The following is a 20,039-nucleotide window of genomic DNA, read 5'->3' on the forward strand; positions in this document are numbered from 1 at the left end:
CCTAGGGATATTGCAGTTTCTCAGGTGGTGATGAGGTTCTGGCAAGCTCAAAGCTACAACTCTAAGGATAATCAAAGTGTTGGAGTAACAGTGGGTCAGACAGCATCTCTGGAGAAAAAGGATGACACGGAGTTAAGAAAAGATCAGGGCGTCCTGCCAGAGGTCATTTGTGGCTGGCCCTGATTGTTCCTGGTCTTTACTTGCCTCCAGCTCTTCACCAACACCCCCTACACCACCCCTACTTTCAGTCTGAAGAAGGATCCAGACCCAAAATGTCACCCCTCCTTTTCCCCCAGAGATGCTGCCTGTGCTGCTGAGTTACTCCAGCATTTGGTGTCTATCTTTAATATAAACCAGCATGTGAAGTTCTTTGTTTCTGTGCTATAACATCAATTGATATGCTTAGCATTTTGATGCAAGACTGTTGGAATTTCCAACTATTGAATATTATTCATATTAATACCCTGACAATTGGATTTTGTTTCAGGTTTTCAGGGAACCCAGTAATTTTAAAGGAAACGTGTTTCCATGGAGTACAAGGGATGTCATCTGGTGAACCAGATGCTGAATTGTTAGGATTTAGAAACAGAAAATAGGCGCAGGAGTAGGCCATTTGGCCCTTCGAGCCAGCATGGCCATTCAATGTGATCATGGCTGATTATCTGCAATCAGTACCCCGTTCCTGCCTTTTCCCCATATCCCTTGATTCCACTAGTCCTAGGAGCGCTCTTTTGAATGCATCCAGTGAACTCTCTTTTGAATGCATCCAGTGAACCTCCACTGCCTTCAGAGGTCGAGAATTCCACAAATTCACAACTGTGAAAAAGTTTTTCCTCATCTCGTTCTCCACCGGGTGGCGCCAGCAATGGCTGCCTCGCCAACAGTCTGTCTGTCTCTTTGTGTTTCATTAGTTTGTGTTAATTGTATCTTTTTTGTGTTCTTTAGCTTGTTTTATCTGGGGGGGTGGGAGGGGTTGGGGAAACTTTCTCTAATCTCTTGCCTCGACGGAGATGACTTTTTTCCGTATCTTATCTCCGTCTGCACTACGGCCTAACATCGTGAAGTTGGCAGCCTTTGCTGGAGACCGACTTTTGAGAGCTCCACTGCGGTGGGCCTGCGGGACTTTAACATGGAGCCCACGATCCCTTTGCCAGGGATCGACCTCGGAGCTCCAACCGTGGGTGCTTGCAGACTTTCACATCACGGAGCTCGTGGTCTCTGATCAGAGACCGACGTCGGGAACTCTTAAGCTGCGAGGGCTTTGACCCCCCCGACGCGGGGGCTTCGACCGCCCCGACGTTTGATTAGACTTTTTTGGCTTCCATCACTTGAGAAATGTGGGGAATCCGCTGTGGTGGATGTTTATATTAACCTTTATGTAGTTTCGCTCTTGGTTGCTTTTTTTCCCATATGGTAATTCGCATATACCTTAAAGTGGTACATGTGACAATAAAAGACCTTTGAAACCTTTAATTGGCCTTCCCTTTATTCTTAAACTGTGGCCCCTGGTTCTGGACTCCCCCATCATCGGGAACATGTTTAGCTTGTCCAATCCCTTAATTTTATTTGGTTCTATAAGATCCCGTCTCATCCTTCTAAATTCCAGTGAATACAAGCCCAATCGTTCCATTCATTCATCATATGACAGTCCCGCCATCCCGAGAATTAACCTCGTGAACCTACACTGTACTCCCTCAATAGCAAGAATGTCTTTCCTCAAATTAGGAGGCCAAAACTGCACAATACTCCAGGTGTGGTCTCACCAGGGCCCTGGACAACTGTAGAAGGATCTCTTTGCTCCTAAACTCATCCACTCGTTATGAAGGCCAACATGCCATTAGCTTTCTTCACTGCCTGCTGTACCTGCATGCTTACTTTCTGAAGAGTTGGACTGCAGATTATTGGCATTTTACCGGCAATGGTTGTTATTGCTTCCTGCATTTATTAGGTATTGTCCTTTCATTCTTTACAACGTTTTGGGGAGCAGTTTATCTGCCATTAAGAGGCGGATTCTGTCAATTATTTTTTCCCTTTGGCAAATAGCAGGGTGTTCCCCTCATTATTGTCAGTTTCTTGTGTTTACATCATCTGAGGCTTGTACTCTGCTCAGATATTCCCTGTGGATTTGTGACTCAGTTTTTATTGCTAAGTTTTAAAACTAAAGTGGCAAAACTATCTGGTCCTTGTTCTTCATTGGTTAGTGTTTGACCTTTTCAAGTATCAGACAAGGGAACTATAACAAATGGGTGAAGTCAAGGTTGCTTGATTCGAGGATAGTTGTAATCTTGGTATACGGCATTCCTTCCTGACAGTCCCTCTGTTTTTGAAGTTCGATCTTGTCATTGGGTAAGGCTTTTTGTGTTTAGGGTATGGTGGTGCAGCGGAAGAGTTGCTGCCTTAAGGCACTTGTTGTGCTGGATACCCGGGTTCAATCCTGACCTCGTGTGCTGCCTATATGGAGTTTGTACGTTCTCCCCATGACCGCGTGGGTTTTCTCCGAGATCTGTTTTCTCCCACACTTCAAAGATGTATAGATATGTTAATTGGCTTGGTGTATGTGTGAAATTGTCCCTAGTGTGTGTAGGATAGTGTTAATCTGTGAGGATCGCTGGTTGGCCCGGACTCGGTGGACCGAAGGGCCTGTTTCTGCGCTGTATCTCTAAATTAAACTGGTATTTCCTAATCTTTATCCCTTTATTTCGAGGAGATGTTTAATTGTGACAAGACAAACCAGCATTTATTAATTACTTTTGGTATATTAAGTATCTGTTGGATTTAAATGTCTTTTGGGCAACTGGCATCCTTGTGTCAAAAGTCTACTTTAGTATTTGAAATGGTTTTAAACTTTCTAAATGAAGTTCTGAATTGTATTTAGTGCAACTTTAAATTTAATTGATCAGAATTTCCAGTTTTGCATCTTGTAAATTCTATGTGAATGCTCCATAGAGAACACAAACAATGTTAGCACTCAAATGATGCAGCGCTTTGTAAAGAGGATAAAATATATTTTTGTCCTTCCCTCTTTCCCATTGTCGGTGCTCAAACAATGCTGAGTTGGCTGAGACAGTGTTCTTTTGATGCGTTCCCTGTTCATGTATTCGAGATTGTTGTGCAATAATTGTGGAAATTGGCCAACAATGCAAGTTAGCGATCAAAGGCACACTGAGTGACTTAACAGTTGCAGGTTTTTTCCATTTTAACATTGAGCCATCAACATTTGAGTGCTTTGCATGAAAAGCTTCTATTTCTCATTTGAACATAATTTTAAAAGTGAAACTACTTACCATGTAAGTAATAGTGCATTGCTCTTCAGTGTATGCTTTATGACAGTTATGCATGATTGTGTAGCAGAATACTGAATGTGCTTGGAAGACTAGTGGTGGCTCATGCAAAACAATCCTTATTCAATGAGTGTTTACACGTGAGACAGAATTAGATGTCGCTAACTACTTGTAAGCCTGATTTTGGTCAGTTGATTAAATTTTAAGTGATTTGTACAAGACCCTTTTTCAATTTATTTTCCCACATAACATTTTTTGGTCAGGTTATTTTAACTAAATCAGCACCCAGTGATCAAGTTGGACGAAAACCATCTCTCAGCAATAAGAGGAGCCTGCCTATGCCGTCTCAGTCTGCAAAATTAAGAGTTCCATCTTCTGAGTCCAAATTGCCTCTGGGAAGTATGAAGAACCACAACCACTTGGGTGGTGTGCAGTGTCCAATAAATAACCAGCTGATGGAATCTGGTAAGCTAAACACAAAATTGCTTGAACTTAATGTATAATTGCTTAAGCCACTAGTTTAGATAGAATTGTAAAATGTTTTTGTGATTGATTATTTAGGTTTGGGTATATTATTGTCACATGCACTAAGGTACAATAGAACTTTGTTTTGCATGCTATCCAATCAAATAATACTAAACATAAATACAATCAAGTACAATAGGTGAAGCAAAGGGGAAGATAGAATGAAAAATAGTTCTCAGCATTTTAGCACATCTGTTCCATTGGCAAAGCCCAATGTCTGCAATGGGGTAGAGGTGAATTGGGTAGTACCCTAGTTTATGGAAGGAGCATTAAGAAGCATGATAAGAGGGGAAGAAGCTGCCCCTGAATTTGGAGGTGCACACTTTCAAGTTTATATACCTTGTTGGCAGGAGTAAGAAGGGGGAATGACTGGCATGGGAAAAGTCTTTGGTTCCTTTTCTGACGCAGCATGAAATGTTGATGGTGGGGAAACTGCTCTGTGTGATGGACTGGGCCACATCTCAAACTCCCATTTTTATTTTGTAAAGCGCTTGCTGAATAATTAATGCTGCTTTCCAGGATTATTTTGATGGAAAATAAAAAATGACTTTGGATAATCTGTAGGGGGAGTCCTTTGTGCTATAATGTTGAGAACTACACTGATGAGCCAAAACATTACGACCATCATGGGCACTCTGACCATTCTGCGGCTACGCAGCCCCCTACGCAGTAGGGTGCGATGTAACACATTCCTCCCGTGACCACCATTAAACTTTTCTGTGACTTGTGCCACAGTAGACCTTCTGTCGGTTCGGACCAGGCAGGATAGCCTTCGTTGCCCTCGCCCATCGATGAGCCTTGGGCGCCCAATACCCTGTCGCTGGTTTGTGGTTTGTCCCTCCAAGGACCACTGTCGGTAGGTACTCACCGCTGCTGACCAGGAGCACCCCACAGGCCTGGCCGTTTCAGAGCTACTCTGACCCAGTTGTCTGGCCATTACAATTTGGCTCTTGTCTAAGTCGCTCAGGTTTTTACTCCTGCCCAACACATCCACTTCAAGAACCGACTGTTCACTTGCTGCCAAATATATCCCACGCCTTGACAGGTGCCATTGTAACAAGATAATGTTATTCACTTTACCTGTCACATGTTTTGGCTCATCGGTGTATATTTTTCATTCTATTTTCCCCTTTGTTTCCCCTATTGTACTTGATTGTATTTATGTACAGTTTTATGTGATTGGATAGCATGCAAAACAATTTTGTGCCTTGTATTTTGTTTTATTGTACCTTGGTACATGTGCCTTGAGCAGTCTCTACTTGCTGGTGTATTGAATAGTCTTCATCAATATAATTACATCCTACAGAGCTTTGGGGAAAAGAAACCTCAAAGTTTTCAATTATTTTTCCATGCACCAACTGGTAAATAAGGGTTAAATGTTGTAATCAGCCAAGACAGTAGTTTGAGATTCCTACCTTGCAATCAGCAGTGATGTGGAAAATAAAGCTGTTTGATTTGACCATAAGAATTCTTGAGGTTGGCAAATATTGATCAAGACTGAACGTGGAAAGAATTAGTTAATTTACTGTATATAAGAGTCAATGCAGCTAAAGGTGCCAAAGATATTTAGTTTACTGTGAAATATTCTTCAAGTTTGAATTTGAAAGGTTGGAAGAAAATTACGCCTTTTCAAATCCTGGTCTTTTGCGTGGGGAGGGGGGGGGGGGGGGGGTGGATGAGTAAAACACATGTCTTTGAAGAGTGTGGATCACTGACTTGCAGTTGAAATCTGGGTGAGACTTCAACTTTGAACAATGTATTGTGCAACCCTTGCCATACTTTCAATATAAACATTGCCGTTTAACAATGTTTTTAGATGTTTCAGCCACGGCAGCTTGCCAATGCTTTGCCGTTGCTAAAATCAGAAAACATTGGAAACATTGAGCAGCATGTGGAGCATTTCTGGAATGTTGCCTCTTGTTCCTTCCACAGATGGTGGCTGGGCTGGTCCAATATTTTGAGTATTTTCTGTTTTTGATTCAATCAGCTGAGTTGTGAAGGCACTTTAAATGTGTTTTGGTTTAATTATGCCCTGCCCCCTTTGCATTGCTCCATTAGTAAGTTGCTTTTCTTCTAATGAGTTTTTTCAACTTTGACACTCAAAGCCAAATAATTATCAATATCTAATTATAATGCAGAGGAGGCTGCAGTGACTAAATCTGCCAAGTCGGCAATGGACGTTTTCTCGCTCTTGTAACGAGATTTAGTTTGCAAATGTCTGCTTTTGAAATACAATAGTGATTCTGAATATTTTTGGTTTGAGTTAAATTGTTGAACAAATAAGTTCTTGTCAACTAAGTAATTGAAACCAAATGTAAATTCCTTGTTGAGGCTACTGAGTCAAACAGCCTGGGTTGAGGTTAAATTATAAGGCAAGTGCACTTGGATTGTAGTTTAATTTTAATGACTTGTGTAGTGTCACTCAGTCTGTAACTTAAACATGTAGTTTTGCAGAATGTTGGACAATTGCTTGTTTTTGGGTTTAGTTTGAAGATATTTCTGCAACCTTTATTTGCTTAGCTTTGCATAAGATAAATTTGCAATCATGTGTTGGGGAATTGATTGCGTTTCAAGTGCTTGCTAAGGAAAGTGTTTTAAAATGTTGTACAAATGGTATAGGATAGCAGACAAACTCAAAATACAGTGTGACTGAAGTTTAGACAATAGACAATAGGTGCAGGAGTAGGCCATTTGGCCCTTCAAGCCAGCACCACCATTCAATGCAATCATGGCTGATCATTCTCAATCAGTACCCCATTCCTGCCTTCTCCCCATACCCCCTGACTCCGCTATCCTTAAGAGCTCTATCTAGCTCTCTCTTGAATGCATTCAGAGAATTGGCCTCCACTGCCTTCTGAGGCAGTGAATTCCACAGATTTACAACTTTCTAACTGAAAAAGTTTTCCTCATCTCCGTAGTAAATGGCCTATCCCTCATTCTTAAACTATGGCCCCTGGTTCTGGACTCCCCCAACATTGGGAACATGTTTCCTGCCTCTAACGTGTCCAACCCCTTAATCTTGTATGTTTCGATAAGATCCCCTCTCATCCTTCTAAATTCCAGTGTGTACAACCCTAGCCGCTCCAGTCTTTCAACATATGACAGTCCCGCCATTCCGTGAATCAACCTAGTAAACCTACGCTGCACGCCCTCAATAGCAAGAATATCCTTCCTCAAATTTGGAGACCAAAACTGCACACAGTACTCCAGGTGCAGTCTCACTAGGGCCCTATACAACTGCAGAAGGACCTCTTTGCTCCTTTACTCAACTCCTCTTGTTATGAAGGCCGACATTCCATTGGCTTTCTTCACTGCCTGCTGTACCTGCATGCTTCCTTTCAGTGACTGATGCACTCGGACACCCAGATCTCGTTGTACGTCCCCTTTTCCTAACTTGACACCATTCAGATAATCTGTCTTCTTATTCTTACCACCAAAGTGGATAACCTCACACTTATCCACATTAAGCTGCATCTGCCATGCATCCGCCCATTCACACAACCTGTCCAAGTCACCCTGCAATCTCATAGCATCTTCCTCACAGCTCACACTACCACCCAGCTTTGTATCATCTGCAAATTTGCTAATGGTACCTTTAATCCCTTCATCCAAGTCATTAATGTATAATTGTTACTACTATATTTACTACTTGGATGTAATGGGAACTGGAAATAGGTTTTAAACTTTGTAACTTTCAATTTGCTAACACACTTAACTGGAAGTTTGAAATGAATGGACACTTCTCAGAATAATTACAGCACCAGCAGGGCAAAATGTTTTTTTGTTGTTTTGGGATTGCTTTTTGTAGCTCCACTGCCACTCATAGGTCAAATGACAATGGGCTAGTCAAGACTTGCCTTGTGTGGGTGGAAATGCTTGCCTACTTGATACTCAGAAGTCCAGGTCAGAGCAATCTGCCAAGTGGGTCATTAATAACATTTGCCCCTTTCTCTGGGATTTGAGAATGTCAATGAGATTTTCACTTTTGAAAACGTTTAGCCAAAAATAGTTTATTGTTAATTATCCAGTTGTCATGAGTTAATAATGTAATTGTGTGGGTTTTTAGGAGTAAAAAGCAGTTAATTTAACTAGTGATATGTACTAACTGTTCGGCTTTGTTATATACAGAAAGACAGCTGAAGTCTCAAAAACCTAAGCTGTGTCAAAAGCCCTGCATTTAGGGCTTGCAGTACACAAAAGGGACAGGTAGCACTTGAAATGGAGAGGGAAAGATTTGCTGGAGCTGCTTGGGAGGATTTAAATTTGATTGGAGAGGAAGGGGGGGAGGGTCCCAGAGCAGGAACAAGGCAGATGAGAAGTTAGAAGTAATTACAGTCAAAAAGCAATATTTGCAAACGAGATGGGCAAAAAAAGTTTAAATTGCTTTTTATTTTGGTTGAGGCTTAATGGGAAAAGTGAATGATTTTGGGGTGTGGATTGACTCTGGGGACTGATTGTAATCGTAACAGAAATATGGCTGAGAGAAGGGCAGGGATGGCAGTTCAATGTTCCAGGGTACAGTTGCGGCAGATGTGATAAATATGCAGGTAAGAGAGAGGGAGGGGGTTGCCTTTTTAGGGAAGACATAACTCCAATGCTAAGAGTGGACTTTCTTGGGTTGCTCACTTTCCGGTGAGGTTTTCTAAGTAGAGTTTGGGAATTAGAAGGCGCTGGCTTTTGCCTTTGCTGGGCCCACAGTTTGTCAACTGAATTGTTAATAAAACATTTAACATTGTCAGTAAATGTGTACGTGATGCCAAAATTGGTGGTACTGTAGATGGTAAGGAAGGATATCCAAGTAACAACACGATTTGGATCCATTGAGAAGGTAAGTTAAGGAATAGCAAATGGAATTTGTCGAAGAGGTACAGCAGTGAAAACGCGTGCCTCCAGATTCAGGGACAGTTTAGTCCCTGCTGTAATCAGGCAACTGAACTATCCCATCAACTAGAGAATGGTTCTGACCTACCATCGACTTCATTGGAGGCCCTCGGACTATCTTTAATCTGATTTTATTGGACTTTATCTTGCACTAAATATTATTCCCTTTATTCTGTATTGTACACTGAACAGCCTGATTGTAATGATAGTCTTTTCGCTGTCTGGATAGCACGCAACAAAGCACTTAGCTGTACCTCTGCACACCTTTAGTTTAGTTAAACTAAATTAAACTTTAAAACTAAACTAATCTAGACTTAAACTAATCAAAGTAGGTTAACATATGATGAACCGTTTGACAGCACTAGGCCTGTACTCGATGGAGTTTCGAACAATGAGGGGGACCTCAGAAATGTACAGAATAGTGAAAGGCTTGGATAGAGTGGGTGTGGAGAGGATGTTTCCACGTGGGAGGAACTAGGACTAGAAGTCAGCCTCAGAATTACAGGACATTCATTTAGGAAGATGAGGAGGAACTTCTTTAGTCAGAGGGTGGTGAATCTGTGGAATTCTTTGCCACAGGCTGTGGAGGCCGCCAGTGGATATATTTAAGGCGGAGATAGATTCTTGATTAGTACAGGTGTCAGAGGTTATGGGGAGAGGGCAGGAGAATGGGGTTAGGAGAAATGGATCAGCCATGATTAAATGGCAGAGTTGACTTGATGGGTCAAATGGCCTAATTCTGCTATTATCACTTATGATCTAGGCTCTAAATTTGGTTATGAAGTGTGGGGCGTTGCACTTTAGAATGTCAAATTAGGGCAGGGCTTGCACAGTAAATGGTAGAGCCTTGTAGAGTGTCGCAGAGCAGATCTGCAAGTACAGGTTTGTGATTCCGTTGTACGTCCCCTGTTCCTAACTTGACACCATTCAGATAATACTCTGCCTTCCTATTCTTACCACCAAAGTGGATAATCTCACACTTATCCACATTAAACTGCATCTGCCATGCATCCGCCCACTCACACAACCTGTCCAAGTCATCCTGCAACCTCATAGCATCTTCCTCACAGTTCACACTACCACCCAGCTTTGTATCATCTGCAAATTTGCTAATCGTACTTTTAATCCCTTCATCCAAGTCTTTAATGTATATTGTAAATAGCTGCGGTCCCAGCACCGAGCCTTGCGGTACCCCACTAGTTACTGCCTGCCATTCTGAAAGGGACCCATTTATCCCCACTCTTTGCTTTCTGTCTGTCAACCAATTTTCTATCCATGTCAGTACCCTACCTCCAATACCATGTGCTCTCATTTTGCCCACTAATCTCCTATGTGGAACCTTGTCAAAGGCTTTCTGAAAGTCAAGGTACACCACATCCACCGGCTCTGCCCTGTCAATTTTCCTGGTTACATCCTCAAAGAATTCCAGAAGATTAGTCAAGCATGATTACCCCTTCGTAAATCCATGCTGACTCGGAACAATCCTGTTACTACTATCCAAATGCTCCGCAATTTCGTCTTTTATAATTGACTCCAGCATCTTCCCCACCACTGATGTCAGACTAACTGGTCTATAATTTCCCGTTTTCTCTCTCCCTCCTTTCTTAAAAAGTGGGACAACATTAGCTACCATCCAATCCACAGGAACTGATCCTGAATCTATAGAACATTGGAAAATGATCACCAATGCGTCCACAATTTCTAGCGCCACCTCCTTAAGTACTCTGGGATGCAGACCATCAGGCCCTGGGGATTTATCAGCCTTCAGTCCTAACCCTAATGTGGATTTCCTTCAGTTCCTCCGTCACCCTAGGATCTCTGGCCACTAAAACATCTGGGAGGTCTGAAGAAGGGTCTCGACCCGAAACGTCACCCATTCCTTCTCTCCCGAGATGCTGCCTGACCTGCTGAGTTACTCCAGCATTTTGTGATATAAATACCTTCGATTTGTACCAGCATCTGCAGTTATCTTCTTATAGAACATCTGTGAGATTGCTTGCATCTTCCTTAGTGAAGACAGAACCAAAGTACCAGTTCAACTCGTCTGCCATTTCCTTGTTTTCTGGATCATTGGGATCTCTTCTGGGGCAGGGGTGACCTGTATAAATGGGACGGGTTGCACCTTAACTGGAGGGAAACCAACATCCTAGCGGGCAGGTTTGCTAATGCTACACGGGATGGTTTAAACTAGATTGGCAGGGGGGTGGGATCTCGTACAGGACAGAGGCACATGAGAGACTGGTGGGTATGGAGGGTGGTGTAGGAAAGGTTAGTGAACAGAATAGGCAGGTGAAAGTGGAGAGCGAGGAAGGAGGGTTGGTTTAAACTGCACGTATTTTAATGCAAGGGACTTGACGGGTAAGGCAGATGTGCTTAGGGCATGGGTAGGTACGAGCAACTGGGACGTTGTAGCCATGAATGAAACCTGATTAAGGGAGTGGCAGGGACTGGCAGCTCAGGGTTCTGTGACACAGGAGCTCCCGGTGATACGGGCGTGAGGCAAAAAATGGAGGGGGGGTTGCAATGTTGGTTAATGAGGATGTCACGTCTGTGTTCAGAGGTGACATTACCAACGGTTCGTCTAGTGAAGCTAGATGCGTGCAGCTGAGGAACAAAGAAGGGTGATCACCTTGTTGGGGGTGTACTAGTCAGTCAACAGGAATTAGAAGAACAAATGTGCCAAGAGATTGCAGACAGCTGCAGTTCAAATAAGCTTGTAGTAGGGGATTTTAACTTTCCCAATATAGACTGGGAAAATCATAGTGTGAAAGTTTAAATGGGGTGGAATTCCTCAAGTGTTCAGGAGAGTTTTCTTAAGCAGCATGTCGAAGCCATGTGAGAGAGCATGTGAGAGGACAATGCTGGATCTAGTATTGGGAAGGACAAGTTAATGAAGTGTTTGTGGAGGAGCCTTTTGGGACAAGTGACCACAGTTCGATTAGGTTTAAGATAGTTATGGATAGGGACGGAGAGGGGCCATGTGTTAAAATGCTCAACTGGGGTAAGGCCAACTTTGAGGGTGTGAGAGAAGGTCTCGCTCAAGTTGACTGGAGCAGGTTATTTGAGGGGAAAGGAACATCGGCCAAGTGGGATGTTTTTAAAAGTGCTGACATAAGCTCAGGATATGAAGGGCAATGCAGACAAACGTAAGGAAGCTTGGCTGACGAGGGAAATTGAGGTGTTGGTCAAAAACAAGGATGCATGGGATAGGTATTGGCAGCTGGGATCAAGTGCATCCCTGGAGGAGTTTCGGGAGCTAAAGAGTAAACTGAAAATGGAGATTAGAAGGGCAACAAGGAGCTAGGAGATAGCTCTGACGAGTAGCATTAAGGACAATCACAAACGATGTTATAAATAAGGGGGTAAAGGGTAAGGAGAGAGAATGGGACTTCTCAGGAATCATAGTGGTCACCTCTGTGTGGAGCCACAGGAGATGGGCAAGGTCCTCAATGAATATTTCTCCTCTATATTTACTGAGGAGAAAGACAGTAGGATGGAGGAAATTAGAGCAGTCACTGGAAGTATCTTGAGAGCATTCAGTGTAACTGTCGAAGAAGCACTGAAGGTTCTGTCGTGTTTGAAAGTAGACAAATCTCCAGGGCCTGATTGGATATATCTGAAGACATTGCGGGAAACGAGAGAGGAAATTGCGGGAGCCCTGGTTGAAATTTACTAGTTGTCCTTAATTACAGGAAGACTGGAGGGTGGCAAATGTTGTGCCTCTTTTCAAGAAGGGCTGCAGGGAAAATGTTGGGAACTAGGCCGGTGAGCTTAACATCTGTAGTTGGAAAGTTACTAGAGTATTGTGAGGGATAGGATATACAGGCATTTGGATGGGCAAGGACTGATTAGGGATAGTCAGCATGGTTTTCTACGTGGGAGGTCGTGTCTCACAAATCTGATTTTTTTGAAGACGTGACGAAAAAGGTCTGTGTGCAGAGCTGTAGATGTTGTGTACATGGACTTCAGTAAGGCAGTCGACAAGGTTCCGCATGTAGGCTGCTCTAAGGTTAGATTGCATGGGATCCAAGGAGAGATAGCAAGGAGCATTTGTAATAAGGTGGATGAGTTGAATGTGCAGATAGTTATTAATGAATATGATATAGTTGGGATTACGGAGACATGGCTCCAGGGTGACCAAGGCTGGGAGCTGAACATCCAGGGATATTCAATATTCAGGAGGGATAGACAGAAAGGAAAAGGAGGTGGGGTAGCGTTGCTCGTTAGAGAGGAGATTAACGCAATAGAAAGGAAGGACATTAGCTTGGAGGATGTTGAATCGATATGGGTAGAGCTGCGAAACACTAAGGGGCAGAAAACGCTAGTGGGAGTTGTGTACAGGCCACCTAACAGTAGTAGTAGAGTTGGGGATGGCATCAAACAGGAAATTAGAAATGCGTGCAACAAAAGGTAAAACAGTTATAATGGGTGACTTCAATCTACATATAGATTGGGCGAATCAAATTGGCTGAGGTGCTGAGGAAGAGGATTTCTTGGAATGTATACGGGATAGTTTTCTAAACCAACATGTAGAGGAACCAACGAGAGAGCAGGCTATTCTAGACTGGGTAGTGAGTAATGAGGAAGGATTAGTTAGCAGTCTTGATATGCGTGGCCCCTTGGGCAAGAGTGACCATAATATGGTTGAGTTCTTCATTAGGATGGAGAGTGACTTAGTTAATTCAGAAACAGCGGTTCTGAACTTAAAGCAAGGTAACTTTGAGGGCATGAGATGTGAATTGGCCAAGATAGACTGGCAATTGATTCTTAAAGGGTTGACGGTGAATATGCAATGGAAGGCATTTAAAGACCGCATGGATGAACTACAACAATTGTTCATCCCAGTTTGGCAAAAAAATAAATCGGGGAATGTAGTGCATCCGTGGCTAACAAGGGAGATTAGGGATAGTATCAAAACAAAAGATGAAGCGTACAAATTAGCAAGAAAAAGCAGCCTACCAGAGGACTGGGAGAAATTCAGAGTCCAGCAGAGGAGGACAAAGGGCTTAATTAGGAAAGGGAAAATAGATTATGAAAGAAAACTCTCGGGGAACATAAAAACTGACTGCAAAAGCTTTTATAGATATGTGAAGAGAAAAAGATTAGTTAAAACAAATGTAGGTCCCTTGAGGTCAGAAACAGGTGAATTGATCATGGGGAACAAGGACATGGCAGACCAATTGAATAACTACTTTGGTTCTGTCTTCACTAAGGAAGACATAAATAATCTGCCGGAAATAGTAGGGGACCGGGGGTCAAATGAGATGGAGGAACTGAGTAAAATCCAGGTTAGTCGGGAAGTGGTGTTAGGTAAATTGAATGGATTAAAGGCCGATAAATCCCCAGGGCCAGATAGGCTGCATCCCAGAGTGCTTAAGGAAGTAGCCTCAGAAATAATGGATGCATTAGTGATAATTTTTCAAAACTCTTTAGATTCTGGAGTAGTTCCTGAGGATTGGAGGGTAGCTAATGTAACCCCACTTTTCAAAAAGGGAGGGAGAGAGAAAACAGGGAATTACAGACCAGTTAGTCTAACATCGATAGTGGGGAAAATGCTAGAGTCAGTTATTAAAGATGGGATAGCAGCACATTTGGAAAATGGTGAAATCATTGGACAAAGTCAGCATGGATTTATGAAAGATAAATCATGTCTGACGAATCTTATAGAATTTTTCGAGGATGTAACTAGTAGAGTGGGTAAGGGAGAACCAGTGGATGTGTTGTATCTGGACTTCCAGAAGGCTTTCGACAAGGTCCCACATAAGAGATTAGTATGCAAACTCAAAGCACACGGTATTGTGGGTTCAGTATTGATGTGGATAGAGAACTGGCTGGTAGACAGGAAGCAAAGAGTAGGAATAAACGGGTCCTTTTCAGAATGGCAGGCAGTGACTAGTGGGGTACCGCAAGGCTCAGTGCTGGGACCCCAGCTATTTACAATATATATTAATGATTTAGACGAGGGAATTGAATGCAACATCTCCAATTTTGCGGATGACACGAAGCTGGGGGGCAGTGTTAGCTGTGAGGAGGATGCTAGGAGGCTGCAACGTGACTTGGATAGGTTAGGTGAGTGGGCAAATGCATGGCAGATGCAGTATAATGTGGATAAAGGTGAGGTTATCCACTTTGGTGGCAAGAACAGGAAAGCAGACTATTACCTGAATGGTGGCCTATTAGGAGAAGGGGAGATGCAACGAGACCTGGGTGCCATGGTACACCAGTCATTGAAAGTAGGCATGCAGGTGCAGCAGGCAGTGAAGAAAGCCAATAGACAATAGGTGCATGAGTAGGCCATTCGGCCCTTTGAGCCAGCACCGCCATTCAATGTGATCATGGCTGATCATTCTCAATCAGTACCCCGTTCCTGCTTTCTCCCCATACCCCCTGACTCCGCTATCCTTAAGAGCTCTATCTAGCTCTCTCTTGAATGTATTCAGAGAATTGGCCTCCACTGCCCTCTGAGGCAGAGAATTCCACAGATTCACAACTCTCTGACTGAAAAAGTTTTTCCTCATCTCTATTCTAAATGGCCTACTCCTTATTCTTAAACTGTGGCCCCTGGTTCTGGACTCCCCCAACATTGGGAACTTGTTTCCTCCCTCTAATGTGTCCAACCCCTTAATAATCTTATACATTTCAAATGGTATGTTAGCATTCACAGCGAGGGGATTTGAGTATAGGAGCAGGGAGGTTCTGCTGCAGTTGTACAGGGCATTGGTGAGACCACACCTGGAGTATTGCATACAGTTTTGGTCTCCTAATCTGAGGAAAGACATTCATGCCATAGAGGGAGTACAGAGAAGGTTCACCAGATTGATTCCTGGGATGGCAGGACTTTCATATGAAGAAAGACTGGATAGACTCGGCTTGTACTCGCTGGAATTTAGAAGAGGATCTTATAGAAACTTACAAAATTCTTAAGGGGTTGGACAGGCTAGATGCAGGAAGATTGTTCCCGATGTTGGGGAAGTCCAGAACAAGGGGTCACAGTTTAAGGATAAGGGGGAAGTCTTTTAGAACCGAGTTGAGAAAGTTTTTTTTCACACAGAGTGGTGAATCTGTGGAATTCTCTGCCACAGACGGTAGTTGAGGCCAGTTCATTGGCTATATTTAAGAGAGGGTTAGATGTGGCCCTTGTGGCTAAAGGGATCAGGGGGTATGGAGAGAAGGCAGGTACGGGATACTGAGTTGGATGATCAGCCATGATCATATTGAATGGCGGTGCAGGCTCGAAGGGCCGAATGGCCTACTCCTGCACCTATTTTGTATGTTTCTACGTTTCTATAGCTGAATGGATAGCAAATTGGCTCCATGGAAGGAAGCAGAGGGTTATGGTGGAAGATTCCTTCTCGGACTGGAGGCCTGTGAGGAGCGGTGTGCCTCGGGGTTCGGTGCTGGGCCCGTTAATGTTTGTCATCTACATCAATGATTTGGATGAGAACATATAGGGTAAGATAGCATGTTTGCTGATGATACATTTGCAGATAGTGAAGATGGTTGTGAAAGATTGCAGCAGGATCTGGATCGATCGGCCAGGTGGGCGGAGGAATGGTTGATGGAATTTAATGCAGAGAATTGTGAGGTGTTGCATTTTGGGATGTCGAACAAGGGCAGGACCTACACAGTAAATGGTAGGCATCTGGGTAGTGTGGTGCAGAGGGATCTAGGAGTACAGGTGCATGGTTCCTTGAAGGTCGAGTCGCAGGTGTCAAAAAGGCTTTTGCAACTTTGGCCTTCATCAGTCAGAATATTGAGTACAGAGGTTGGGAGGTCATGTTGCATTTGTATAAGACGTTGGTGAGACTGCAGTTCGAATATTGTGTTCAGTTCTGGGCACCATGTTATAGAAAAGATATTATCAAGCTTGAAAGGGTTCAGAAAAGATTTGAGGATGTTGCCAGTACTGGATGGTGTGAGCTATAGGAAGAGGTTGAGTAGGCTGGGTTTCTATTCCATGGAGTGCAGGATAAGGGGTGATCTTATAGTGGTGTGTAAGATCATGAGAGGAATAGATCGTGTAGATGCACAGTCTTTTGCCCAGAGTAGGAGAATCGAGAACCAGATGACATGGGTTCAAGGTGAAAGGGAAAAGATTTAATAGGAATCAGAGGGGTAACTTTTTCACAAAGGGTGGTGGGTGTATGGAACATGCTGCCAGAGGAGGTAGTTGAGGTTGGGACTATCCCATTGTTTAAGAAACAGTTAGGCAGGTTCATGGATAGGACAGCTTTGGAGGGACATGGAGCAAGCACAGGCAAGTGGGACTAGGGTAGCTGGGACATTGTTGGCCGGTGTGGGCAAGTTGGGCCAAAGGGCCTATTTCCACACTGTATCACTCTATGACTCTATGACTTTATGAATATGAGGTTAGAAAATGAATATTCATACTGCTGGGTTGTAAGCTGCCCAAGCAAAATATGAGGTGCTGTTCCTCCAATTTACATTTGGCCTCACTCTGACAATGGATAAGTCCCAGGATAGAAGTTAGTGTGGGAATGGAAAGGGGAATTAATGTATTTGACAACCGGGAGATTGGGTAGGTCCAGGCGGACTGAGCGAAAGTGTTCAGCAAACGATCGCCGCCCAGTCTACGTTTGGTCTCGCCGATGTACGAATTCACATCTTGAACAACTGATACAATAGATGAGGTTGGAGGAGATACAAGTGAACCTCTGCCTAACCTGAAAGGCCTGTTGGAGTTCCTGGACAGTGTTGAGGGAGGAGGAATAGGGACGGGTGTTGATCTCCTGAGGGAACTTGGGACAATTGATGGAGATATCTTGGGGACAGACTGTTATGGATGAAGAGTTACTGACATCCTGAGGTGTATGAAGCCAAACCAGGGCTGGACCTACACTGTGAATGGGAGGGTGCTGGAGAGTGTTGTAAAGCAGAGGGATCTCGGAGTGCAGGTACACAACTCCCTGTATGTGCCATCACAAGTAGATATGGTGGCCAAGAATGCTTGGTGCATTGGCCTTCATCAGTCAGGGTATCGAGTGTAGAAATGACTATTTTGCGTTGCAGTTGTACAAGAGATTGCTGAAGCCACAATAGTGTTATGTTTAATTTTGGTCACCTTGCTGGAGGAAGCTTGCCATTAAGCTGGAAAGATTGCATTGGAGGGTATGAGGTTGGGCAATCTAGGATTTTATTTCTTGGACTGCAGGAGGCTGAGGGGTGATCTTATAAAGATGTGTTAGATCATAAGGAGAGTAGATGCACATCGTCTTTTACCCAGAGAAGGGGAATCGAGAATCAGAGGACAGAAGTTTAATGTGAGAGGAAATGTTTAATAAGAACCTGAAGGGCAACTTTATCCGCACAGGATGGTGGGTAAATGGAAAGTGCTGCAAGAGGAGGTAGTTGAGGCAAGTATTTTAATGACATTTGGACACGTATATGGATAGGAAAAGGTTAAGAGAGATATGAGCCAAACATGGGCAGGTGGGACTAGTTTAAATGGGGCATCTTGGTGGGCATGGGCAACGGGCCAAAGGGCCTGAATTCCATCCTATATCACTCTAATCTGGTGATCCATCAGTTTCCGAATCCATGAGTATGTTTTAGAGAATAATTTCACTGGAATTTTAATGTGGAATCAATTGACTTGAGAGTTTAACATATTTCTGGTGAATGGACCACAGCTCCTTATAAATGAAGGAAATTGTTTCTGTAATTTTACAGCTATAAATTTGCTTACCATACATAAATTGATTCCTGTCGTTGTAGTACTTGGCATTGCCAGGGAGTGGTGTGAAATTATTTATGAAAGATGAAGAAAATGTGACGTTTTGTACCGCAGTGAATACTTCTGCTATTGTATTTGCCAGGCATAATTATTAAATGTGCTGTACTCTTTCCACATTCTTGATGTATTGATGGGTTTTGAGCATTAAGCTGATTTTGCAGCGAACATTGCAGAACATAATTGAATGCCTTTGGCTATCTCAGATATGGAGATCATTGTCATGGTTACTCGCATAATGCTTGTTCCCTCTGCATGCTTGAAAGACGTGTCAATGAAATTCAGAAAGGATAATTCATTAAAGGAACACTAAGGGTACAAAATATTTAGGGTATAGTATACAGTTTTAAAATGGAATATTTCTAAATCTAGTGCTGTTTATATACATTTCCTGTCTAAAACTTGTATCTGTCAAAATTGTTTGGAAGAACTGGATAATACATTTGTTATTTGCTGGTGGCAATGCATTTGAAATGATCGACAGTTCAGACAGGAGAATATTTACCTGAATATCCATGTTTCAGGATTCTATGGCCAATTTTATGGAATAAATAAAATGGGTGTCTGGATAAGTAGAGTAGAAAATGGGGTTGTTGTGACCTTGCCACCTCCTGGTTGTAGTATTAAAAGATGAAGTTTGGTGACTGCTGACTTGACATGCCATGAATTTTGCACTTATTATAGAAGCAGGTGTTTTAAGATTTAACCATGGCATTCGAGTTTAATTTGTGAATGACTATCACATTTTCTGATGGAGTGCCTCAAAGCTTTATAGTGAGAATTCCAGATATGTTGTGCTATGTTTGCTCCTCCTGTGCCTTCAGTGATTCCAGTAACTTTGTCCTGGTTTATTTGATTAAAACCTGGTCTCATTTGTCAAATGAGTGAGATTTTTGCGTTCATAAATGTATGAGTCTGCAAACAGATCACAATTTCCTTTCCTGGGATGTACTATTATTTTACCATATTGTTTAGAACTTTCATATCAACTCTAGTTCCTTAAATCAAGGAAGAAAGTGTGAGATTATCCCAATTTTTAATATTAAGGATAACAACCTGAATAAATTAGATGGATTAAGGTATTACTTGGCCTCTATTTCAAAGAGGATAACATTCTGACTATGCAAGGAATGTAATATTGAATCAAGGATGAACAATTGCTAAAATTTGTGTGTTCAGGTAGAAGTAATGAAAATCAAGTGGAAAAATTCACGAATGTTAAATCATTAGTAAAACCGTGCTGCAGCAAACTCAGTAGGTCAGAGTGTCGTTTCGAGTCTGGATCCTTCAGTCTTGAAAAGCTACGTATGTCCTCCAGAGATGCTGCCCGATCCACTGAGTTACTCCAGCACTTTTTTTGTTCAAGAATCCAGCATCTGCAGTACCTTGTCAAATTGAGTTATCATTATGGGAATTAATGGAAAGAATGCAAATAAATATACATTTGAAGAAGTTTTGTCCAATTTAGTGTTGCCCTAAACTTTTGGAATTTGATTTCAAAATGGGCAGAGCTTAAACTGAGCATCGGTTGATCATAGCATTTGATTTTGTTTTTTGCACTGCATTATATCAATCTCTGAAAAACAGAGGATGGAATTTTA

At 42.7% G+C, this 20,039-nt stretch overlaps 1 protein-coding gene across 4 annotated transcripts in view; it reads left to right on the plus strand.

The window, feature by feature from the left end:
* Positions 1-20,039, plus strand: part of mtus1b (microtubule associated tumor suppressor 1b) — a 139,061-nt gene that overhangs the window by 41,047 nt on the left and 77,975 nt on the right. For all 4 annotated transcript variants that reach the window (XM_078397785.1, XM_078397765.1, XM_078397794.1 and 1 more), the window contains exon 3: positions 3,545-3,746. In XM_078397785.1, the coding sequence (XP_078253911.1) occupies positions 3,545-3,746 (202 nt within the window). The remainder of the gene's footprint in view (positions 1-3,544; positions 3,747-20,039) is intronic.

Source organism: Rhinoraja longicauda, chromosome 1, assembly GCF_053455715.1.
Source record: "Rhinoraja longicauda isolate Sanriku21f chromosome 1, sRhiLon1.1, whole genome shotgun sequence".
NCBI classification, from domain to species: domain Eukaryota; kingdom Metazoa; phylum Chordata; class Chondrichthyes; order Rajiformes; family Arhynchobatidae; genus Rhinoraja; species Rhinoraja longicauda.